The 26,452-nt window shown below is 39.6% G+C and overlaps 1 protein-coding gene across 2 annotated transcripts in view; it reads left to right on the top strand.

Moving 5' to 3' along the window:
• LOC139583760 (cadherin-18-like) overlaps window positions 1–26,452 on the top strand; it is a 379,939-nt gene that overhangs the window by 330,875 nt on the left and 22,612 nt on the right. For both annotated transcript variants that reach the window (XM_071415200.1, XM_071415199.1), the window contains 3 exons: window positions 405–541; window positions 19,563–19,684; window positions 24,082–24,199. In XM_071415200.1, the coding sequence (XP_071271301.1) occupies window positions 405–541; window positions 19,563–19,684; window positions 24,082–24,199 (377 nt within the window). The remainder of the gene's footprint in view (window positions 1–404; window positions 542–19,562; window positions 19,685–24,081; window positions 24,200–26,452) is intronic.

The following is a 26,452-nucleotide window of genomic DNA, read 5'->3' as shown; positions in this document are numbered from 1 at the left end:
TAAGCAGATTGAGACACAGCCCATGCAAATAAAAACTGAAATCTGTAGCTTAAACTGACATATTTTGATGGGGATGTTTTTTATTATGATACTTAGATTGACGCAGTCCTATGGGTCCTGATCTTGCAGTGAGCCCTAGTCCTATGGGCCCTAGTCAAAAGTAGCGCACTAAATAGGGAATAGGGTGCAATTTGGGATGCACACCCACTGTACTGTAAACTGTGGACCGTAGACTCCACAGCACACAGGGATACATTTGACATCAACCCTTCAAGGGTAATTTGTTTTTGCATCGTGATGCATTTCCCATTTCCACAGGTCTGCATGACATTTTTATGAGACTGTGCAGAAACGGTATTAATGCGTTTTTAAACTATCCTCTACTTCCTCCTTTCTCAAAATAGGTATTTCATCAACCTCAGTGAACACGGAGATAAGTATTTTAACATTGACATGGACAGCGGCGTTATAAAGACTACCCAGAGTCTGGACCGGGAAGACATGCCGTGGCACAACATTACTGTGATGGCCTCGGAGGTTGGTAGGTACCCAGGGTTTCCATTCCTACTGCAGCAGGGTGTGTGTCTGTATGTGTGTGTGTCTGTGCGTGTGTCTAAAGGGTAGGGGAAGCCTCAAACTTTAAATATAAAATCTACCATATAGAGGTTTGGGAGGTGAGGTTTGAAGGGTCAATCAATTCATATTTTCTTGTTCTGACCTCATCAAAGCTATTAAACTTTCCTTTAGCCTTTACACAAACATAACGATGTACTAATGGTATTGAGGTATATGCCTAGATGGTTGCATCAGATTTGGAGATGATTCAATATGAATTGGTGTGTATATCACTGTTGAATTTGAAATGAGGGGATTAGTTGTGGTTTTAATAAGGAGGTGATTGAGTGATAAATGACTTATGAAGTTGTTGACATCACTGCTGTGGGGCTGATGAGTCACAGGGTGTGACCCAAATGGCACACTATTCCATAGGGCTATGGTCAAAAGTAGTGCACTAAATAAGGAATAGGCTGCCATTTGGGACGCTAACCCATGATCCATTAATGATTGTGTTTTATAACCTATTATAAAGCAATTCAATTCTGGTTGTCTAATGTGTCATTTATGTTACCGTTTCCAAAATGCTGTTCTTTTATGAAAAGCACAACTATAGAGATGTTGTTTTGGAAAAGCTTTTAACAGTCTATTCATAGCACATTTAATGAAAAAAAGTACCATTCACATACCATTTTGGCTTTTAAAAGTATATTATTATGCATGAGTCATGAAGAGTTGCAAGATTTCTCCTCAAGTGTTGAACAAAATTACTTTAACCTCTCTTGGGTACGTGAGACGTCAGCGTCCCACCTCTTCAACAGCCAGTGAAACTGCTGGGTGCCAAATTCAAATACTGAAATACTCATTATAAAAATTCAGAAAACAAAACATATTTTACATAGGTTTAAAGATTAACTTCTTGTGAATCCAACCACGGTGTCAGATTTAAAAAAAAATGCTTTACGGTGAAAGCATACCTTACAATTATTTGAGAACATAGCCCACTAGACAAATCATTACAAACCGTAACCAGCCAAGTAGAACAGTTACACAAGTCAGAAATAGAGATACAATTAACCTTTGATGATCTTCATATGGTTGCACTCAGCAGACATTCATTTACTCAATAAATGTTCCTTTTGTTCGATAAAGTCTCTTTATATCCAAAAACCTCAGTTTTCTTTGCTCGTTTTCTTCAGTAATCCACAGGCTCAAACGCAGTCAAAACAGGAAGACAAAAAAATCCTAATTGTATCCGTAAAGTTCATAGAAACATGTCAAACGATGTTTATATTCAATCATTAGGTTGGTTTTAGCATAAATAATCAATAATATTTCAACCGGACAATAACGTCGTCAATTTAAAAGGTAAACAAGAAAGGCACTCTCTCGGTCTCGCACATGAAAAAGCTCTGTGACACTTTAGGGTCGACTCGTTCAGACTGCTCTTACTTCCTCATTTTCAGAATACAAGCCTGAAACTATTTCTAAAGACTGTTGACATCTAGTGGAAGGCATAGAAACTGCAATTTGAGTCCTAAGTCAACGGATACTGTAATGGCATTGAATAGAAAACTACAAAACCAAAAAAAAACGACTTCCTGAATGGATTATTCTCAGGTTTTCGCCTGCCAAATCAGTTCTGTTATACTCACAGACACTATTTTAACAGTTTTGGAAATTTTAGAGGGTTTTCTATCCAAATCTACCAGTTATATGCATATCATATCTTCTGGGCCCGAGAAGCCGGCAGTTTAATTTGGGCATGCATTTCATCCAAAATTCTGAATGCTGCCCCCTACCCTAGAGAAGTTTTAAACAGCTTTCAATTTGTTTATATCCCATCCACATAATTAAGCACTTCAGGCTCACTGCTGGTAAAGCAGATGATTGACAAAGGCAATGTACTGTACTCCGTCTCAGATTGAACAATTAAACCATTATTATTTAAGTTATTGGTCAATTAGAAGGAATAGGGGAAAGCTCGCTCATAATTAAAATATTGATGCTTTATTTGTCAAATTATAATTAAAATCATGACATTTTGGCCATCAATGCCCTTCACTATTCTCAGAAATATAGTTAGTTCCACTTGCATTGTAATGCATGCACTGAAACATTAACAAACCACAAAACAAAAACAACATTAGTGTACAGAAAACGATTACTGTGATTTTTAAAAAATCATTTGTGTTTCCAGAGAAAGTAGGGTTAAGCACCTTGCTCAAGGGAACATCAGCAACTTTTCACTCTGTCAGCTAGGCAACCTGACACCCAGTAGCTAAGCTCTAGACACTAGCTAGCTAACTAGACAGTCATTGGTGCTGACAGATTGAAACTGATGTGTTTCAAACTATCCCACAAAACATGACATTGCTAACCAGGCCTTAATTGGCATACACAATTTGCAAGTTTATTAGGAAGTTTAATAAGTTACACTCACCGGACATCTCTGGTGGGTATTTTAGCTAGCTTGGTTTCCATTTTCCAACAGATTTTTCTTCTCCCCCTGACTGATTGTCAACGGTTACTGTTCTTGGAACTCATGTGTTCACCAGAAATGGCTTCTGGTAAACTGTTTGCCACTACTGGCAAGAAGTATTGTTGCCACAAGTTTGCCACAGATTTAAATAGAATCTTGAGAGAATTTTTTGCCAGACAAAAACCTCTGGCACTCTGTTTGCCTCTAGTGGCAATAACTATTATTTTTGTCAATGTTTTGCTGCAAATTCACCAATAGTGGCAAACATTTTCAATCGTCTGGCAACATTTTATGGCACATTATATAGTTTATAGTAAATTTGCCAAACTTGCGGGAAGTTTGCAGCAACAAATAATCATGCATACTTGAGATTGAAATAAGTATGTCTCATACAAACCCACATGATATACATGTCAAGATGTCACTATATCAAAGTCTTTATGATACAAGTATTTGGAATAAAGATATAAAGTATTCTATCTAATAGCATAGTATTTAACTGCACTATTTCAGCATCACAATGGTATCAGAAAGACTCCGACATAACATTGCAAAGGGGTGATGATGCACTTATCATGATGATATCTACAGGTAACTGCCAAAATGAAGAAAACACCAACATAAAGCGTCTTAGGGCGTTGGGCCACCACGAGCCAGAGCAGCTTCAATGCGCCTTGGCATAGATTCTACAAGTATCTGGAACACTACTGGAGGGATGCGATACCATTCTTCCATGAGATATTAAATAATTTTATATTTTGTTGATGGTGGTGGAAAACTCTGTCAGGCGCCGTTCAAGAATCTCCCATAAGTGTTAAATTGGGTTGAGAACTGGTGTCTGAGATGGCCATGGCATATGGTTTACATAGTTTTCATGCTCATCAAACAATTCAGTGACCACTTTTCTTCTTATTATTATTATTTATTATGGTGGTCCGCATACAAATATATATAAACTCAGCAAAAAAAGAAACGTCCCTTTTTCAGGACCCTGTCTTTCAAAGATCATTCGTAAAAATCCAAATAACTTCACAGATCTTCATTGTAAAGTGTTTAAACACTGTTTCCCATGCTTGTTTAATAAACCATAAACAATTAATGAACATGCACCTGTGGAACGGTCATTAAGACATTAACAGCTTATGGTAGGCAATTAAGGTCACAGTTATGAAAACGTAGGACACTAAAGAGGCCTTTCTACTGACTCTGAGGATCTCACAATCCCTCCATCAGTGCTCAGACTGTCCGCAATAGGCTGAGAGGCTGGACTGAGGGCTTGTAGGCCTGTTGTAAGGCAGGTCCTCACCAGACATCACCGGCAACAACGGCACCTATGGGCACAAACCCACCGTCGCTGGACCAGACAGGACTGGCAAATAGTGCCCTTCACTTACGAGTCGTCGTTTTGTCTCACCAGGGGTGATGGTCGGATTCGCGTTAATTGTCGAAGGAAAGAGCGTTACACCAAGGCCTGTACTCTGGAGCGGGATCAATTTGGAGGTAAAGGGTTCGTCATGGTCTGGGGCAGTGTGTCACAGAATCATCGAACTGAGCTTGTTGTCATTGCAGACAATCTCAATGCTGTGCGTTACAGGGAAGACATCCTCCTCCCTCATGTGGTATCCTTCCTGCAGGCTCATCCCGACATGACACTCCAGCATGACAATGCCACCAGCCATACTGCTCGTTCTCTGCGTGATTTCCTGCAAGACAGGAATGTCAGTGTTCTGCCATGGCCAGCGAAGAGCCCGGATCTCAATCCCATTGAGCACGTCTGGGACCTGTTGGATCGGAGGGTGAAGGCTAGGGCCATTCCCCCATGAAATGTCTGGCAACTTGCAGGTGTCTTGGTGGAAGAGTGGGGTAACATCTCACTGCAAGAACTGGCACATCTGGTACAGTCCATGAGGAGGAGATGCACTGCAGTACTTAATACAGCTGGTGGCCTCACCAGATAGTGAATGTTAGTTTTGATTTTGATCCCCCTTTGTTCAGGGACACATTATTCAATTTCTGTTAGTCACATGAGTGTGGAACTTGTTCAGTTTATGTCTCAGTTGTTGAATCTTGTTATGTTCATACAAATATTTACACATGTTACATTTGCTGAAAATAAACGCAGTTGACAGTGAGAGGACGTTTCTTTTTTTGCTGAGTTTAGGTGAATGCCGCCACGTACTGTATTGGCAGTCTATCAGCCTACTATTCTGTAGTAGGAATTCATTACACTTTGTGAAAAAATTGCCCTACCAACTAACCCTACACCCATTAAAAACTCATCACTTTTCCACTACTTCGGTCCTATCTGATCCTGCACCAGGCCAGCAGGCTGGGAGGAGGGGACACTCTCATTCAAAACACCAAATAACATTAGAATTTTGATTTGATTTGACATCCTTACTTGACTTTATCTGGTTAAAACTCTGCATCAAAACTCAGTAGTACATACAGTGTCTTCTCTGTTTAACCACACTCTCCACTGTGTCTGCGTTGCACCAAACAGAGGGCATCACAGACACCAGGAATCTTCAACTTCGGTTGACCCTCCTCAACATTTAACACCTCTCCAGTTATCATTCCTTTCAACTGCACCCTGCTCTGGAGAGGAAAGCAAGTCACAGTTCTTGTCCCCAGCCACGTGGTGTGGAGCACACACTCCCTCTGGACGGCAGAAATGCAAAAAATCTACATGATTCCACTTTGAGTCCCTTTCATCGACCAAACGTTCCCGGACCTCTTTTCCACTCAACCCGACACCACATATGGATCAGTCAGAAGGCAAGGATCCATTTTCTCCAAAAATGTCACTCCGACTGGGCAAAAAAACATATTCATCACCATCAGGACGAGGCAGAAACTTTGCCAACGCAGTTAATTCATCCCCACTCTCGTCATGTTCAATATTCTTCTGCAGCAATCCATATGTACTCTTATTATATTCCACTCTCTTAAATGTTTTTCCTGCCCGCCTTCTTACCGGCCTCAATGGGTTTAAACACAGATTCAACCACAAAAACCAGAGAGGTTTTCCAATGCCTTGCATGGAAGGGCACCTATCGGTAGAAAAAAGCAGACATTTAAAAATTATTTTGAGCATGGTGAAGTTATTTATTACACTTTGGATGGTGCATCAATACATCCAGTCACTATAGAAATACAGGTGTCCTTCTTGACTCAGTTGCTGGATAGGAAGGAAACCTCTCAGGGATTTCACCAAGAGGCTAATTGAGACTATAAAACAGTTACAAAGTTTAATGGCTGTGATAGAAGAAAACTGAGAATGGATCAACAACATTGTAGCTACTCCACAATACTAACCTAATTGACAGAGTGAAAAGAAGGAAGCATGGCACTGTTATTGTAGCAAAAAGGCACTAAAGTAATGCTGAAAAAAATGTGACGAAGTAATTCGTTTTTTGTCCTGAATACAAAGTGTTATTTGGGGCAAATGCAATACAACAAATTACCAAGTAGCACTGTCTATATTTTCAAGCATAGTGGTGTTATGGGTATGCTTCTAATCGTTAAACACTGGGGAGTTTTTCAGGATAAAAAAAAGAAACGTAATGTAGCTAAGCACAGGCAAAATCCTAGAGGAAACCCTAGGTCAGTCTGCTTTCCAACCGACACTGGGAGATAAATTCACCTTTCAGCAGGACAATAACATAAAACACAAGGCCAAATTTACACTGGAGTTGCTTACCAACAAGACAGTGAGTGGGCAAATTACATATTTAACTTTAAATCCACTTGAAATCTATGGCAAGATCTGAAAATGGTTGTCTAGCAATGACCAACAACCAATTTGACAGAGCTTGAAGCATTTTGAAAAGACTAATGGGTAAATGTTGCACAATCCAGGTGAGTAAAGCTCTTATAGACTTACCCAGAAAGACTCAAAGCTGTAATCGCTGCCAAAGGTGCTTCTACAAAGTACTGATTCAGGGGTGTAAATACTTATGTAAATGAGATATTTCTTTATTTCATTCTCAATAAATGTGCAAACATTTCTAAAAACTTGTTTTCACTTTGTCATGATGGTGTATTGTGTGTAGGTGGTTGAGAATCTACAGTTTGTAAGCCATTTTGTACATTGACTGTAAGACAACAACATTTGGAATAAGTCCAGGGCTATAAATACGTTCTGAAGGCACTGAAAGTTATGATGAACTTCACAGGGTAGTGAAAGTGCAAGGTGATGCACTTGATGCTCCTTTCCAATAAATATCAAAGGACTTTTTCTGGTGACATGAACATTGATGTTTGGCTGCCATTTATCCATAATAATCTCATCAGTTTATAAATGCACTTTCGCCAACAGCTCGCAGCTCCAGTACTGTATCTGCCCACTGTTGGCTGGAGCGCACGTGCCAAAACCATCAGTAGAGTTCAATTTGATTTTAACATTTTATGTGCACTACCTCATCACCCACAGCCTATTATTATCCTCTTAAGTCAATGTGATGGAAGCACATCTCTAGTGGGAAAATGTGCATATTGTTTTATGCACATTTTTGAATATTCACTTGAAAATCTGTCACCAATTGGATAGAAACCTAGCTAATGACCTCAACTTGCACATGCCAAATCTAACCAATAACTAACAAAAAAAAATATTCTCACACCCACATCTAAATGCTTCAACTTTAGGTTATTTTGTCTTTCTATTGCTAGGACATTGTGGAACTTATACAATAAATGTGCACATCATATACAGTATAGACTGATATTATGATTTAGAAATGTAAAACCGTTTGGTAAGAAAATGCAAAAAAACTAAGTCATACATACAATCAATCAAATATTTGCATATTTAAAGCATTGGTTTAAATGGGACAGTCAGACATTTGTGTCCTTAGCTATGTTTCCTATTAAATAATCAATTATCAAATTAGTCAATGTTCCACTGTTCTTTGTATTCTTAATATTATGTTGTAAATTAATTAAATCAATTCGGGCCCCGACGACTTCAGGAATTCCTATGAGGCTAATTTGTAATCACAACTAGGCAATCCCTCACCAACTGATGCGGAGGCTGCATACAAATTTGTCTTTATCTCTTTGCCTCCCTTTAGTATGCAAAAGGTACAATGGGCATGTTTAAACTTTTCCCATCAAAATTGTGAATAATATGTTTCTATATCAAGACTGATCTCTTTAAAATGGGCCTTAAAAGCATAGAGCGCGTAAGAGTTTGACCAATACAATGGAAAAGCCACACACATCCCCCCCATGCAGGATACATACAGAAGCTCCTAATTGCCAGCCACCAAAATTAGCCTTAATTTAGGCTATTGTTTAAATATAGTACCAGTTAAAAGTTTGGACACATAACACATATGGAATCATGTAGTAACCAAAAAAGTGTTAAACAAATCTAAATATATTTTATATTTGAGATTCTTCAAAGTAGCCACCCTTTGCCTTGATGACAGCTTTGCACATGCTTGGTATTCTCTCAACCAGCTTCATGAGGTTGTCACCTGGAATGTATTTCAATTAAAAAGTGTGCCTTGTTAAAAGGGAATTTGTGATATTTCTTTCCTTCATAATGCTTCTGAATTCTTAATTGGCATTTGAGCCAATCAGTTGTGTTGTGACAAGATAAGGGTGGTATACAGAAGATAGCCATATTTGGTAAAAGACCAAGTCCATATTATGGCAAGAACAGCACAAATAAGCAAATAGAATTGACAGTCCATCATTACTTTATTTCACCAGCCTGAACTACAATTCATGTCGCCTATTTGATAAAATATAGAATTTGACCTTTACTACTATCACCCATAGAAATGCATTGAATAACACATTCATAAATGGCAAAAAAACACAGTCAAAAAAGAAATCATAAGGAATAAGGTTTTGATGTGTCTGTCCTATATCTAAGATACATAAAAGCTGAAGATGTAACTGTGTTTTTGGATACATTTTTAACCCACATATTTAACTACCTACATACTTCCATTAGTTTGTATGTATTACCTTCAGACAAGTCATGAGTCCCATAATATATGTTAGTCTGTTGCTCAAACAGTTCGGACGCTACAGACAGAAGTTGGCACATCAGCATTACTGATTTCAGACGAGTCCCGTGATCCTTGTGGGGGTCGTAGAGAAAAACGTCTATCATAATAGTTTGCATGCCAAACCATTCGGACACTACAGACGTCGTGAGAAGACTGATTTTCGGGGTGTCTCATGGTCTGACAAACACTGCTGTAGCTCGGCCAACTACCGCAGATATGGAAGGCCAACATAGGCAGATGCAGTGGATTGAGACGCAGCACTTGCAAAAAATATCTCTAGCTTAAACTGACGGATTTTGATGGGGATTTTTTAATTATGTTACTTAGATTGACTCAAGGGTGCTGCAGTAAATATATAGCATAACAGTACTTTATTGTTAAATTACGTTTTAATTAATCTACAGCAATTGCTAAAAGTGAATATGGAATTATATATTACAGCGTACTCCAAAATATTTGGTGTTTTTATATCACTTTTTAAATCACTTTATATCACTTGCACTCCCCTAGGCCTAAACAAACAAAGGCAGTGACTACAGTGACTACAGGGCAAACAGGTCAAATGTACAAGGCTAAAAACTCCCCAATTAAGGGTTTGCGACATGCTGGCACTCTGATCTGTTCCCTATACACATTTAATTTCTAGGGAACTACTACCACAAATCAATTATATTGGTACAGTACTCTAACAGGTGCAAGAAGTATTGCGTCTTATAAGGCATATCTCCAAAATGTGTTAATTAGAGAACTTTAACAACAATACCATGCATCCACAAAAGGCTGTTGTGTGGTACCAAATCAGAAAATTCCTGTAGATTGGAAAGAAAAGATTTCTTGAGTCCAAAAATACATTATGGTACTGTATTAAGTAGGATGGTACTGAAATCCAGTAAATATAGTCTGTGGGGTACAGCATTCTCACTAATGGGTGCTGAAAATGTGTTAATGAGCCAGAGATTATTTTGCTTCCAACAACATTGTACTTTACTGTATTTGCTGTAATTTTGCAGCAGTGTAGCGGAATGCCATTGAGGCCCCATAATGCATTGCTCTTTACAGGACTGTACTGTAATATAGATTACAGCAGCTAAATGTAAAAGTTTTACAGTAAATTTAAACCCATTTGTTAGTGTTATGCTACCAGCTTATTCAAACGGTAGTTAGCAATCACCAGATATTTTTTCTAACGCCAAAAATGACAACTTCTACATTCTGCAGTGAAAATAGCCAAATATATCCAAATCTGATTTTTGTATCCACATTGTAGGCCTGTTAGAACACATATTGTAAATCATGATGGATTTGACAAATATCCACTTTGTTAGAGCAGATTTTTTTGAATGGGTGTCAATGATGGTGTCCTCGTTCTATACCCCACGTCTGCGTTCCATTGGTCTGTTTACCTTATGTACTCTCAATCGTTTATTTCCGTGCATTGAAAGTGCTTTTTAGTCTCGGGCTAGGCCTAATCTCTGTCTGGGAAACTGGCATAAAGTGGAGAATATACCATGCTTTACAGCTTTTTCTCCAGATTGTAAACTCATAGTATGTGTATTGTCATACGATATACTGTAGTATCATATATTTAAAAAGAGATAATGTGTCACTATTGCAGATGGAAAATTATCATCTCAACATGACGCAGAGCAATAACAAAATACACACAAGTGTTCCCTTGTATCACCTCGAATGATTTCAATATGCTGTTTCAGTAAATTGAGGATCTAATATACATTACATGTATACTGAATAAAAATATGATCACAACATGGAATGTTTTAAGGCGATCAAACAGGCAAAACCTCAGTACAGAGAGTCGCAATTCAAAGGCTCAGAATCGAGACATATGTGGCAGGGTCTACAGACAATCACGGATAACAGAGGGAAAACCAGTCACGTCGTGGACACCGACGTCTTGCTTCCAGACAAGCTAAACACCTTCTTCGCCTGCTTTAAGGATAACACAGTGCCATTAATGCGGCCCACTCCCAAGTCCTGTGGGCTCTCCTTCTACATGGCCGATGTGAGTAAGACGTTCAAGTGTGTTAACCCTCGCAAGGCTGGCTGCCCAGACGGTGTCCCTAGCCGTATCCTCAGAGCATGCGCAGACCAGCTGGCTGGAGTGCTTAAGGACATATTCAATCTCTCCCTATCCCAGTCTGCTGTCCCCACTTGCTTCAAGATGTCCACCATTGTTCCTGTACCCAGGACAGCAAAGGTAACTGAATTAAATGACCTTCACCTCGCAGCACTCACTTCTGTCCTCATGAAGTGCTTTGATAGGCTAGTTAAGGGTTGTATCACCTCCACCTCACCTGGCAATAGATAAATAGATTCACAGACAATACAATTGCACTGAACACTGCCCTATCCCACCTGGACAAGAGGAATACCTAGGTAAGATTGCTGTTAATTGACTATAGCTCAGCCTTCAACACCCTATTACCCTCCAAGCTCATCATCAAGCTTGGGGCCCTGGGTCTGAACCTCGCCCTGCGCCACTGGGTCCTGGCGAGCCGACGACAGGTGGTTAAGGTAGGAAACAACACCTCCACTTCACTGATCCTCAACACAGGGGCTCCACGAGAGTGCGTACTCAGCTCCCTCTTGTACTCTCTGTTCACCCATGACTGTGTGGTCACACACGCCTCCAACTCAATTATCAAGTTTGCAGACGACACAACTGTAGTAGGCTTGAATACCAACAATGACGAGACAGCCTACAGGGAGGAGTTGAGGGCCCTGGAGGAGTGGCACTAGGAAAATAACCTCTCCCTCAACATTAACAAAACAAAGGAGCTGATTGTGGACTTCAGGAAAAGGCAGATGGATCCCACCCCTATCCACATTGACGGGACCGCAGTGGAGAAGGTGAAACGCTTCAAGTTCCTCGGCGTACACATCACTGACGATCTGAAATGGTCGACCCTCACAGACAGTGTGGTGAAGAAGGTGCAACAGCAACCTCAGGAGGCTGAAGACATTTGGCTTGGACCCTAAAACCCTCACAAACTTATACAGATGAGAGCATCCTGGCGGTATGGTAACTGCACCGCCTGCAACCGCAGGGCTCTTCAGAGGGTGGTGAGGTCTGACCAACGCATCACCGGGGGCACACTGCCTACCTTCCAGGACACCTATAGCACCCGATGTCACAGAAAGGCAAAAAAGATAATCAAGGACACCAACCACCCGAGCCACAGCCTGTTCACCACGCTATCATCCAGAAGACGAGGTCAGTACAGGTGCATCAAAGATGGGACTGAAAAAGAGCTTCTATCTCAAGGCCATCAGATTGTTAAATAGCCATCACTAACCGGCTACCATCTGGTTACTCAACCCTTAACCTTAGAGGCTGCTGCCCTATATACATCATCATGGAATCACTGGTCACTTTAATAATGAAACACTAATCGCTTTACATACTGCTGTTAACATACTGCTTTACTCATTTTATTTGTATATTATATATTCTATTCTCCTGTATTTTAGTCAATGCCACTCCGACATTACTCGTCCTAATATTTAATATTTATATATTTCTTAATTCCATTATTTTACTTTTAGATTTGTGTGTATTGTTGTGAATTGTTAGATATTACTGTGCTGTTGGAGCTAGGAACACAGCCTTTCACTACACCCACAATAACACCTGCTAAATATGTGTAAAGTTGAAGTTGGAAGATTACATACACCTTAGCCAAATATATTTAAACTCAGTTTTTCAAAACCCTTGACATTTAATCCTAGTAAAAATTCCCTGTCTTAGGTCAGTTAGCATCATTATTTTAAGAATGTGAAATGTCAGAATAATAGTAGAGTAATAGTAGAGAGAATGATTTATTTCAGCTTTTATTTCTTTCTTCACATTCCCAGTGGGTCAGAAGTTTACTTACACTCAATTAGTATTTGGTAGCATTGCCTTTAAATTGTTTAACTTGGGTCAAATGTTTCAGGTAGCCTTCCACAAGCTTCCCACCATAAGACTTTTTCTATTGTATTATTGACTGTACGTTTGTTTATCCCATGTGTAACTCTGTGTTGTTGTTTGTGACGCAGTGCTTTGCTTTATCTTGGCCAGGTCGCAGTTGTAAATGAGAACTTGTTCTCAACTAGCCTACCTGGTTAAATAAAGGTGAAATGAAAAAAATTAAACATAAGGAAAAAAATAAGTTGGGTGAATTTTGGCCCATTCATCCTGACAGAGCTGGTGTAACTGAGTCAGGTTTGCTATTGTGTTGTGTGACAAAACTGTACATTTTAGATTGGCCTTTTATTGTCCCCAGCACAAGGTGCACCTGTGTATTGATCCTGCTTTTTAATCAGTTTCTTGATACGCCACACCTGTCATGTGGATTGATTATCTTGGCAAAGGGGAAATGCTCACTAACAGGGATGTAAAGAAATGATAAATAAGCTTTTTGTGCGTTTGAAAAATGTCTGCAATCTTTTATTTCAGCTCAGGAAACATGGGACCGACACATTACATCTTTTGTTTATGTTTTTGTTCAGTATACAGTACTTGCATAAATGCATGAATTTTCCCTTGAATGCATCAGCGAAATCAGAGCTGTTATTCGTCAGCCAGAGAGAATGGTCCATATACACATGAATGGACACCCGCACATGGTTTAGTAGACTGGGCCCTCACTCTGATATGCTGAATAATCGCCTGTGCAAGCGTGGGGACCAAATGATCCATCACCCACAACATGCTAAATGAACTAAAACATACTAAAATATATTGTTTTTTATGTTTCTTTGGCTTCCAAGTTAAGAAACATATTGCTTCATGACTTATCATCTTCTCCTACTTCTAGAATATCATGCTGAATAGTTTAGTTTTTTGTTTTATTAGAAAATCTAATGTAGAAACAGTGTGATACAAGTCCATTTTAAGGACACAATATGTCCTTGGTGTGCAAAGTAAGATGCATTGGAAACCAATTTATCAGTTTGTGTTATCTTTACTTAAGGTCCTGTATTCATAAAGCGCCTCAGAGTATGAGTGCTGATATTGGATCAGTTTTACAGTTAAGATCTTAATGAATACGATTAGCCAATGTGAACAGGGGGGTAACCTGATCTTAGATCACACAGCAAATTATCCAGATAAATAAATAACACTGAGTCTTAAATCAACACTGGAAGTGTGGAGTCTGTGGACCCATATACACATCGGAACAGTGTTAAATTAACACACTGCTAAGTGCAGGGGGTGACAAACTCATTCCATGGACAGCCTAGTGTTTGCAGGTTTTTGTTTTTTCCTTTCAATTAAGCCTTAGACAACCAGGTGTGGGGAGTTCCTTACTAATTAGTGACTTTTTTCCTCACCCATCTACACACAATAACACATAACACAATGTAAAAACATGCTTTAAGAATTTTTTCACATTTCTTGAAAATTAAATACAGAAATATTTCCTTTACATAAGTATTCACACCCCCTAATCAATACTTTGTAGAAGCACCTTAGGCTTTGAGTCATTTGGGTATGTCTGTGTCAGACTAGAAAATCAGGATTTGGCAATTTTCTCCCATTCTTCCTTGCAGATTTTCTCAAGCTCTGTTAAGTTAGAGGGGGAGTGTCAGTGAATAAATCTTCAAGTCTTTCCACCGATTATCAATGGGATTCAAGTCTGGACTTTCATGGACCTTCACATTCTTGTTCTGAAGCCATTCCAGCATTGTTTTGCTGTATGCTTTGGGTCATTGTCCTGTTGGAACCTACATCTTTACCCCCAATCTAAGGTTGTTAGCACTCTGAAGCAGGTTTTTATCAAGGATTTGTCTGTATTTGGCTCCATTCATTGTTCCCTCTATCCTTAGCAGTCTTCCAGTCCCTGCCGCTGAAAAGTGTCCTCATAGCATGATGCTGCCACTACCATGATTTGCGGTAGGGATGGTGTTAGACGGGTGATGAGATGTGCCTGGTTTTCTTCAGACATAGCACTTTGCATTCAGGCCAAAGAGTTACATTTTTGTCTCATCAGACCACACATTATTTTGCCTCTCAAAGTCTTTCACATACCTTTTTGTAAACTCCAGGAGTGTGGTCTTGTGCCTTTTTATCAGATGTGGCTTCCATCTGGCCACTCTCCCATAAAACCCAGATTGGTGTAGAGACTGTTGTCCTTCTGGCAGGTTCTCCCATCTCAGCCAAAGAATTCTGTAGTTCTGTCAGAGTGGTCATTGGCTTCTTCGTCACCTCCCTGACCAACACCTTTCTTTCCCATTTGCTCATTTTGGTCGGATGGCTAGCACTAGGCAGAGTTGAGGTAGTTCCATACTTTTTTCAATTTCCCAATGATGGAGACCACTATGCTCTTGGAAACTTCCAACACTAGAAATAGTTTTATACCCTTCCCAAGATATATGCCTCATCACAATTATATATCGGAGAGCTACAGCCATATCCTTGACTTCATGGTATAGTTTCTTCTCGGACATGCACTGTCAACTGTTGAATATTATATAGAAAGGTTTGTTTTTTTCTAAATCATATCCAAACAATTTATTTGGCCACAAGTGGATTTTAATCAAGTTGCGTTTACAGATCAAGGATGCTCAAAATAAATTGTATGCACCTGAGCTCTGTTTCGAGTGACATAGCAAAGGGGTGTGAATACTTATGTAAATGAGATATTTCTGTGTTTCATTTTCAATACATTTGCTAAAATATCTAGAAACATGTTTTGACTTTGTCATTATGGGGTATTGTGTGTAGATGGGTGAGAGAGAAAACATCAAATTAATCCAGTTTGAATTCAGGCTGTAACACAGCAAAATGTGGAATAAGTCAAGGGGTCTGAATACTTTTTGAAGGCACTGTATAACACAATACCATATGTATTTCATAAGGCCTTATTTTGAGGGCCTAGTTTTACCCTAATACAGTGGCCTGCAACTCATACACATCACTTTGAACCAAAACCACGCCCATCACTATCGTATTGCAAGTTTAGACTTGTTTGTTTAGATATCTACAGTGCATTCAGAAATTATTTGGATCCCTATCTTTTTCCATATTTTGTTAAGTTACAGCCTTAATCTAAAATGTATTAAAAAATGATTTCTCTCATCAATCTACACACAATATCCCAAAATGACAAAACGAAAACAGGTTTTTACAAATTTTGCAATATATATATTTTTTTAAATACATTACTATTATACAGAAGTATTCAGACCCTTTGCTAGGAGACTCGAAATTGAGCTCAGGTGCATCCTGTTTCCATCTTCCTTGAGCATTTCTGCAACTTAATTGGAGTCCACCTGTGGTAAATTCAATTGATTGGACATGATTTGGAAAGGCACACACCTGTCTATATAAGGTCCCACAGTTGACAGTGCATGTCAGAGCAAAAACCAAGCCATGAGGTCGAAGGAATTGTCTATAGAGCGCCGATACAGCATTGTGTCGAGGCACAGATCTGGGGAAGGGTACCAAACATTTCTGCAGCATTGATGGTCCCCAAGAACACAGTGGCCTCTATGCTTCTTAAATGGAAGAAGTTTGGAACCACCAAGACTCTTCCTAGAGTTGGTCGCCTGACCAAACTAAGCAATAGGAGAAGGGCCTTGGTCAGGGAGATAACCAAAAACCCGATTGTCTCTCTGACAGAGCTCCAGAGATCTTCTGTGAGATGGGAGAGCCTTCCAGAAGGAGAACCATCTCTACATTACTCCACCAATCAGGACTTTATGGTAGAGTAGCTAGACGGAAGTCACTCCTCAGTAAAAGGAACATGACAGCCTGCTTGGAGTTTTCCAAAAGGCACCTAACGGACTCTATTTGGCCTGAATGCCAAGAGTCACATCTGGAGGAAACCTAGCACCCTCCCTATTGTGAACTATGTTTTTCAGCGGCAGGGACTGGGAAACTAGTCAAAATCGAGGGAAGGATGAACATAGAAAAATACAGAGAGATCCTTGATGAAAACTCCTCCAGAGCACTCAATACCTCAGACTAGGGCGAAGGTTCACCTACCAACAGGACAATGACCCTGAGCACACAGCCAAGACAATGCAGGAGTGGCTTCGGGACAAGTCTCTGAATGTCCTTGAGTGGCCCAGCCAGAGCCCGGACTTGAACCTGATCGAACATCTCTGGAGAGACCTACAAATAGCTGTGCAGCGACAATCCCCATCCAACCTGACAGAGCTTTAGAGGATCTGCAGAGAAGAATTGGAGAAACTTCCAAATCCTTCACAAAGATAAAATAACATTAATTTATGCACCCGTTATTTAAATGTTTGTTCCAGTTTAAATACATGATTCCAACGATGCCATGCATTCTGAATGCAGGATGCAGGTGAATACAATATCCAACTGTTGGATAGCTTTGCTTCTGATGGACTCCATTAAAAATTAGACATCACTTTGCAAGCCATTATAAAGTGACTTGAAGGTAGGGTTGCAAAATTCAGGCAACTTTTCTAAATTCCCAGGTTTTCCAGAAACCCTGTTTGGAAGTTTCTTGGAAACAGAAGCAGGAAATCAGAATCCTTCAACCAGGACTTCCATCAAGTCTCCGGGAATTTTACAACCCTACTTGCAACCCTGATGTGGGCTGTGTTATGAAATGGGGTACAATTATGCACTTTAATTAGTGATGTTACGTTTGATGCCAGCTAATCGCTAAGCAGTGTACCTCGAAGCAGTGTGCCGATGCCTTCATCACTTTATCAGAAGTACTTTATCAATGGCGTCTGAAGCTTTGTATTGTCGCACAACCACCTGATTGATTTGGAAGAAAACAAAAAGGACCCGCTACGAGGTGTGGGACGTCATCTATAGTAATTTGACTGCTCTAAATTATTTTGACCAGCAGGTGCCAGTAACGTACACTGTGTTGCTCAAAGCCTTGAGTAATGCACCTATTTTCGATACAATTGGCTGGAAACCTTAATTTCCCCATCACTACTTATAACTAAATGCACAAATGATGATCTTACAGGGTACCACTACAGTGACAAGTGTCTTTTTTTTCTGAGAGTGTAATACAATGACCTGAAACTCGTCGTTTACACCACATGAGGCCTGCAAGTCACATTATTCTGGCTTGTAAGGTGATTCCAATTGGAATTCATCCAGTGTGGGATATCCAACTTTTGACAATTTTAATCACCGGCAACCTGTAATCAAAACGACAGCCAGGGTTGGGAATACTAAGTTATATTACCTAAAGCATCTGAACTGGAACAACTGTTTCAGTAATGGGTGCCACAAATCCATGTAAGATATTGGATTAGTTTAGAAAATGTTTGTAAATTATATTTGAGTTGCATAAGCGCAATTAATTAATCAATCAATTGCGCAAATATACGTATTGAAACAATAAAATAAATCTACCTGCAATAGAGCATGGTGGATAAATATGATAATGCTGTTTTTTTTCAAAACAATGTTAATGAGTTTCAGGCCCATGTTTTAGGTTCAAACTAGGCCCGCAAAATAAGGCCTTGTGAAATATGTATTGTATTGGGTTAAATATGTTTTTGGGTGGTAACTGGATTAAACAATATCAAACTATCAAGACCAAAGTATAAAAAAAATACTGTTGCTTCTATATTGATAAAGTTTGATCATAAAGTTACTGGTCCCCTACCCCATGTCAAACACTTGGATTCATTATTAAGGGGACAAGGTGACATCACCTCAACTCTAATTTGAATAGACCAATGGTAACGTTATTGTCTTACCTAATTTAAGTAAGTACCGCCTCGTAACCAACATGGGAGACAGCGTTTTTGATTTAACACCGTGTTCATTGTATTTTATTTAACACTGGAGAATTTGCTGTCCAACACTCCTACTCCAAGATGCTTAAAAAATATGATATCCTTGTGATTCTTCTACATCCTTGTGAATGTATTTGTTCAAAGATGTATGCTATATATCTGAGGTGGGCAAACTAAGGACGGAAAGTTCTATATTTTTTGAGGGGAGTTTATTTAATTTTAATAAAAACTTGAACCCACTCTTGAACTTCTTAAACTAGATAGAAAGTATTTATAAATTGCAACAGACCTATATATTTTCAAATAACTACCCTTTTTCTGGCCCACATATTGATTTCAACAAACAAATCGTAAAAAAAAATACCTGTAAGGCCCTTGCTTGAATTTCAAAATCCTGAGGTGGCCCTTGAGCCCAAAAATTTGCCCACCTCTGCCATATAGATGTAGGACCTTAATTTGACCTGTATTGTCGCAGCAAAATAATCCTGCAGCAACAGGACTTTAAAGTTTTTCTCATTATGTTGCTTGATCGTAGTTAGGCTATTAGCTGGTCAAATTTAGGCTACATGAAAAGTGGAATATTGTTAATATAACTGTGTTGGTGCATTTTTTGGTGAATTTATGTAAATCACAAAGCTCATTTTCATTACTGTGGTGCAAGAAAATTATTCAGACCTGCCTAACTTCTCTACCTATTCTCACTTGTGTGTTTTAATATTATTTATGAGTGTTTGTGTTGATGTTTTATCCAGACTACCCCAGCCTCCTCAGCCACGTCCCAGTCACGGTGCAGGTGTTGGATGTGAACGACAACCCTCCTGAAATTAAAACAGATGAGGAAGTCGTTGTTTGTGAGAGCTCGAAGCCAGGACAGGTGAGCATCATGCACGTACACATGAGTGGAGGGGGCGATGATAAGGTGCAGCTAATACATTTTTAAAAGTGTGTTTAATCGTGTCACCATGGCAACAAAAACTTAAGTTAAAGAAAATAAGTATCTTTTATAAAAACAATTGGGTGGGGTTCAGAAAGTTTGAGTTTGAATGAAAGTGCTACTCAATAAAGGAACACTGAATAACAAAATATAAAACACGGCTTTTAAAGCTGTTTATAACTTAAAGATTATTATCTAAAAAAGAGATTTAACGGAAAATTAACTTCCAAATTGGCAAAACCTTGTCAAGGTGGATAGGTGTGGTTCACACAGTTTAAGTGGTCCATATTTAAGTAGCAGCGGATTTAAAAAATACACTTAAAGCGGCAATCAGCAGTAGAAACAATGAGTATGTTTACTGTACATGCACAGTTAAACCTCTATATTAAACCGATTATGGCAGTAGGCAGATTATGCAACAGTCATGTAAACATCTTATAGTACTCTGTTTATCTTAATTGGCATAAGGTCAAAATCGGGAGTAAGCATACGCTGATTAAACATCTGGTGTTCTGAGAAATCTTTCAAATTATTAGGACCACCTTAATCGGCATTCCAGCTGTGTAATTGATCTGCGTATGTGCCAGCGCCAGTACCGCAAGCCTCCCTCGTTAACGCGAGTGAAGTGAGTTCAGAACAATTGAATGTATGCGTCTTAGGAATAGTTTTCACATACAAACTTTATAGGTCAGAACTCAGAATCAAATATACTTCCCAAAAATAACATGGTAGATGTGGTAGATTGTTTATTTAGATTTTGAAAATTTCTACATTTATCAGAGTGCCCTCAGGTAGCCTGATTTCAGATGTGTCCATGTAAACAGAATTATTAGGGAAATTGTTCTTCTTGCAAAGCATGTAAACGTTTTAATCAGACTATTATATTATATCTATCCAGAATAATCGCATTATTGTGTGCATGTAACCATACTCAATGACAAATCATTTTCTGTAAAAAGCCGAGGGATGGGGCTGGAGAAATGTAACTGGGCTCATTTTACCATTCAGTGCCTTTTGAGAAGTGTAACTTGTTATACAAAATATTTTTAAATATATTTCACCTAATTTTAGCTTAAAAAAAAACAGGGTTGACGTGTTATGCTCGACCCGCTCAGTTTTCAAACACAAACACCAGAAAATGGTCAAAGGAGTAGAACCAGTTCACCTGCTTTTACACTATGATTTGACTACTAGATGTTCAAAATGTATTGGTTACGGCTAGGGTTAAGGTTAGAGTTAGGGCTAGGGTTATGGTTAGTAGATAGATAGTTGAAATGTTGCTGATAGTCTGTAGACTATCCAAATAAAGTGTTAATATTTTGTTTCTGTAACGGTCGTTCTCCTCCTCTTCGTCTGAAGAGGAGGAGTAGGGATTGGACCAAAGCGCAGCGTTGTTATATGACATAATGAAGTTTAATAAAGTAAGACAAAAACACGAAAACACTTTAACAAACAAAACAAATAAACGATGTAGACAGACCTGACTTGAGAACTTACAAACTACGAAGAACGCACGAACAGGAACAGACTACATACACGAACGACAAAACGAAACAGTCCCGTGTGGTAGACATACAGACACAGGAGACAACCACCCACAAACAAACAGAGTGAAACAGCCTACCTATATATGATTCTCAATCAGAGGAAATGAATAACACCTGTCCCTGATTGAGAACCATATAAGGCTAACAAACAATGAACCTAAACATAGAAACACGTAACATAGAATGCCCAACCCAACTCACGCCCTGACCAACTAAACACATACAAAAATAAGAGAAAACAGGTCAGGAACGTGACAGTTTCACCATTTTAAAACGAGAGTTCAGTTCATGTAACAGAGTTGACATTAAAGGTCCCGAACAGTCAAAACCATTGGATACAATTAAGAATAAAATGCAAGTAGAACTGCCAAAGTATGAAAAATGATTGTTGCTTCTCACATTGATAAAGTTTGATCATAAAGTTACTGGTCTTCTCCCCCATATCAAACAATTGGATTCAGGAGGCGGGATAGAGGCAGGATTATTAAGGTATTTTTGTGACATCACAAAAAACCTTATGTTAATGCACCAATGGTATCGTCTTATTCTTCTAACTAATTTAAATAAGTACCGCCTTGTAACAAACATCGCAGCAGGCGTGTTCGCAGAGGGGTGTGGTTTACATAGCTAAGTAGCTAGTCTACTAGTGCTAAAATATAATTAGAGGTTTACTCTATTCATTCAAGGAAAATATACTTATAGATTTCTGCTTCATTTGTGTCTGGTGTTAGCTAGTAACTGGCTAGCTAGGGAAGAGTTGTCCAAAACTCTGAAGCAGTCATTACATCAAGAGACATGCCAAACGGAAAAGTTATACAATCTTCTTGACATCATCGATAGTCCTGCTACAGTTTATCAAAATCATCTGATAGTCAGTATAGATATTTCATGACAAGTACCCTGACTACACCCTGTAAAGTTTTAACTGAAATTCTCCAAGGTGAACTGGCTAGCTTGATAAGCAGTGCTGTCAACTTAATTTGGGCTAGGTAGCTAAATTATACAGCCAATGTTTTGTCTATATTGACGCTAATACAATAACCAAACAGTTGCATAAAAAAAAGCTCTTTTGCATGGGAATCAGAATGACAGTTTGGGACATTTAAAATGATGGACAGACGTAAAGGAATCACTAAACACATTTCACAGGAAAATGTTTACAGTGTAGGACTTTACAATAATGGGGAAAACTTGGAGATATTTTGTGGTTGAGTATGTTAAATCTTCCTAAAAGTCACAGAAGGTGCAGCGATGGACATTTCAAAATGCTGAATTTTGGCACTAGCTAGTCTTTATTCATATACAAATCCGATTTATTGAATTCTCCATGTGGTCTATATTAAAGGCCACTTTCATTTCTATACATAATAGGCTTTTACAAATTCTATATTGGGGCTCAATTTCTACTTAAAATATCAAAGGGACACAAAATCTTTTCGTGAAACAACCCAACTACACTCAAATTCATAGACAGAGCTATGGATGCAAGGACTGACCATCCTTGATATCAAAAATATAGTTTTGAGGCTATATAGTGTTTGTTGACATTTACTTTGTTTACAAACATTCTGATGAGGTACGACAGTTGAACTAAGCTCATGAGGTATTTATACATTCTTCAAGAATCAATGGGTACATATCATTAATTCATTTTAGTCCTAAAAATGGATGTAGCAACTGCTGATTGCCCTTTAATAAGTGCTCTTAAACAGCTGAGAAGCACTTGTCCTCTAATTCCAATGTAAGTTTCTGTATGCCTTACATGTCGGCAGTTAAATAGGTTGGCAGTCAATGCGGTGGCAGTTTTGTGCACCTCAAAACATGTGTATACATCAAAACATTACCCACAGTGGCAGGGTCTGTCAGGTCAGCCTTCTCCTGGGGTGCCTCTCCTTGGGCTGGTTCTCAGTCTCTTACCAATTAAGGGTAACAAGCTGACAACAGTGCAGAAGTTGTCATTTACGAGAGCACTCGTCAGGCCTTTGATGCTAACTCCCACTGGCTGGGAGGCTGGAGCAGGACGTTCGAGAATTTATAGGCCCTCAACAATTCAGCTTCCATCACAAAAAGAAATGTACGTGAGGACAACAGATGGTTGCCAAAGAGAAGTGTTTTGATAAGACAGGGGCGGCATCTGAAATGGCACCCTATACCCTATATAGTACACTACTTTTGACCAGATCTCTATTGACTCTGGTCAAATGTAATGCCAAAGGTGTCATTTCAGACATAGTACGGGTATTTGTTAAGTAGATGATTATGCATGATGTATATGTCAGATTGATATGTCTGATGCATGTGATCAGAATAACTAAACAAAATTATGAATTATAAATCTGCTGCAAATGTTTTAAACTGTGGTTCACATCATTTTGAGTATCGAGGACTGACTTCTGGATGTTCACTTGTTAGCTAAGCATGAACGTACAGATGTAGGATCTTCATTTGATCACTCTTTTGTCACTGAGAAGTTTACTGCTTTGTGATTTACATAAATTCACTGAAAACCCACACCAACACAGTTATATTAACAGTATTGCACTTTTCATGTAGCCTACTTTTGGCCAGCTTAACCACTGATCAAGCAAAATTATGGAACAAACGTTCAAATCCTGTTACTGCAGGATTATTTTTGATGTGACAATAAAGGTCAAATTAAGATCCAACATCTTGTAAGCAGCCGACCATAAAATGTGCATACATTTTGGTTTGCACTGTTTTTAATATGAAGACCGGTCATGACTCATTATTAGTTAGCTATTGATGTTGTTCTTTCCTGATAAACAACAGGTGATTCAGACTATCGCTGCAGTGGATAAGGATGACTTTGCAAACGGCCAGCGATTCTCCTTCTCTTTGCTGAGCGGAATCCCTGTCAACCCCAACTTCACCCTCAAGGACAATGAAGGTATTTATTGCGTTCAATATAGTCTGTGTGCATTTCTTATGAGTTTTCTCTAGCTCTGCCCTTTGGCTAAACCTCCACCCAAGGTTTCACATTCAACCACTCAATACCAGATCTCTTTAGATACCTGCTACTTGTAAATATACATAGCTTGATTGTCAAACACATCACAGTTAGGCACTGTTGACATTTCAGGGAACGACATTTCAATGAGGGCTCATATTATGTGATTTCCTCAAAACATTAGAGTGCATAAAGGGGTTGGAATAGATTGTTTGGGACCGTTGTTGTTGTCAGACAGATTACTTGCTTTAGTCCGTGCCTCTCTCTCTCATTGCTTTAGTCCGTGCCTCTCTCGCGGTACTGCTCTACCACTTACCTTATTGTATTGTGTACCAAGGCAGAGGCCGAGTGAGCAGTGAATAGTTACCATGGCAACTGGCAGTCAGGGGTGAGTGTCAGGGGGATAGATAGGCTACTTATCTTAGGCTAGCTAAGACCCACAGGTTGGTTTCTGTGTTGCAATCATGAGGCTTTTACACTCTCTTCTGCGGACGATAGACCCCATAGGTAGGTAGCCCTGGGAGATGAGAGTTCACAGATCTCTGGATGGATCCCCGAGGAAGAAAGAGGAAGGGGAAAAAAGCTAAAGAAAATCAATGCGATAATAGGAGATAAGGCTGTTGAGCCTTTATAGTACCTTAGGTCCACACCACCAATACAGACCAGAGACGAGGAATGTGTCCCAGATGGCACCCTATTCTACTATAAAGTGCACTACTGTTAACCAAAGCCCCATGGGCCTGGATCAGAGTAGTTCGCCATAAAGGGAATAGGGTGCCATTTAGGATGCAGACCTTACCTTAGCTCTGTACAATCAGCCTCCTCTGTCCACCTTCCCTTTATAAACCCAGCCCAGAGACTGGATTTACCGTGTTTATCCAAGTGGCACTGGCAGACCCTCTTCACTTCCTCTCAACCTATACCTTCCATGGAGGTGGTTAGGTCAACAACCAAAAGTACTGACTGGTCTGGAGTGTTTAGTGTTGAGGTAAAAAAAAGTGACACGGGTGCAATTACGGCCTGCAATTCAGGGCGTTCCTTTATGTGGGCATTCCTGCATCTGCAGGAACCCCTATTCATTTTCTATTGGTCAATTTTTAAGTTAGGACAAGCAGAAGGCGGGGCGCTCCAGTACAGTAGGTGGCGTTAATGCACAATAAAGTTGGATGCCAGCCGCCGATAAACCCCACAGAAGAAGGGGGTGGCATCAACGACTGTCGTTAGTTAGCTGTACACAGTTAGACAGTGTCCTTCATCCCCGCCTGTTGTGCACTGTTTCCCGACGGCGAGGGCAGGTGTTTGTCAGGCGGTAGCAAAGGACTCTGTGTGCTAGCTTAGCTAGGCTGGTACACAGCAGGCAGGAGCAACACCGTGTGCTAGCTCTAGCTAGCACATTGTGTCCCTAACTTGTAAGATAGCCAGTTTGCTAACACTAGGAACTCTAGCACTTTTGTTCACCTGACCTATAATTCCTTACACTCAAATGCCGAAAGCATTATCTACCAAGAGAGTTATCTTCGATTATAGTCACAGCCGTGTATATCCACCCCCAAGTAGATACCTCGACGGCCCTGAAAGAACTTCACTGGACTCTGTAAACTGGACAAAGCTAATCTGAGAACAAGGCTTCCTAAATTCGATCAGCATATCGAAGGCGCGACACAAGCTGGTAGCATTCTGGACCATTGCTGCTCAACTTCCTTGATGCATACAAAGCCCTCCCCCTTTGGCAAATCTGACCATGACTCAATGTTGTTGCTCCCAGCCTATAGACAGAAACTATAACAGGAAACGCCCATGCTCAGGTCTATCCAGCGCTGGTCTGACAAATCGGATTCCACGCTTCAAGATTTCTTCGATCACGTGGACTGGAATGTGTTCTGGGAAGCCTCAGACGATAACATTGACGTATACGCTAATTCGGTGAGTGAGTTTATTTAAAAGTGCATCGGTGATGTTGTACCCACGGTGACTATTAAAACCTTCCCTAACCAGAAACCATGGATTGATGGCAGCATTCGTGCAAAACTGAAAGCGCCAACCACCGCTTTTAATCATGGCAAGGCGACTGGAAACATGACAGAATACAAACAGTGTAGCTACTCCCTCCGCAAGGCAGTCAAACAGGCAAAGCGTCAGTATAGAGACAAAGTAGAGTCGCAATTCAACGGCTCAAACACGAGACGCATGTGG

The sequence above is a fragment of the Salvelinus alpinus genome, chromosome 8 (genome assembly GCF_045679555.1).
Source record: "Salvelinus alpinus chromosome 8, SLU_Salpinus.1, whole genome shotgun sequence".
NCBI lineage: Eukaryota > Metazoa > Chordata > Actinopteri > Salmoniformes > Salmonidae > Salvelinus > Salvelinus alpinus.
The sequence above is the reverse complement of the archived record's forward strand: the minus strand, read 5'-3'. Positions and strand labels throughout refer to the sequence as shown.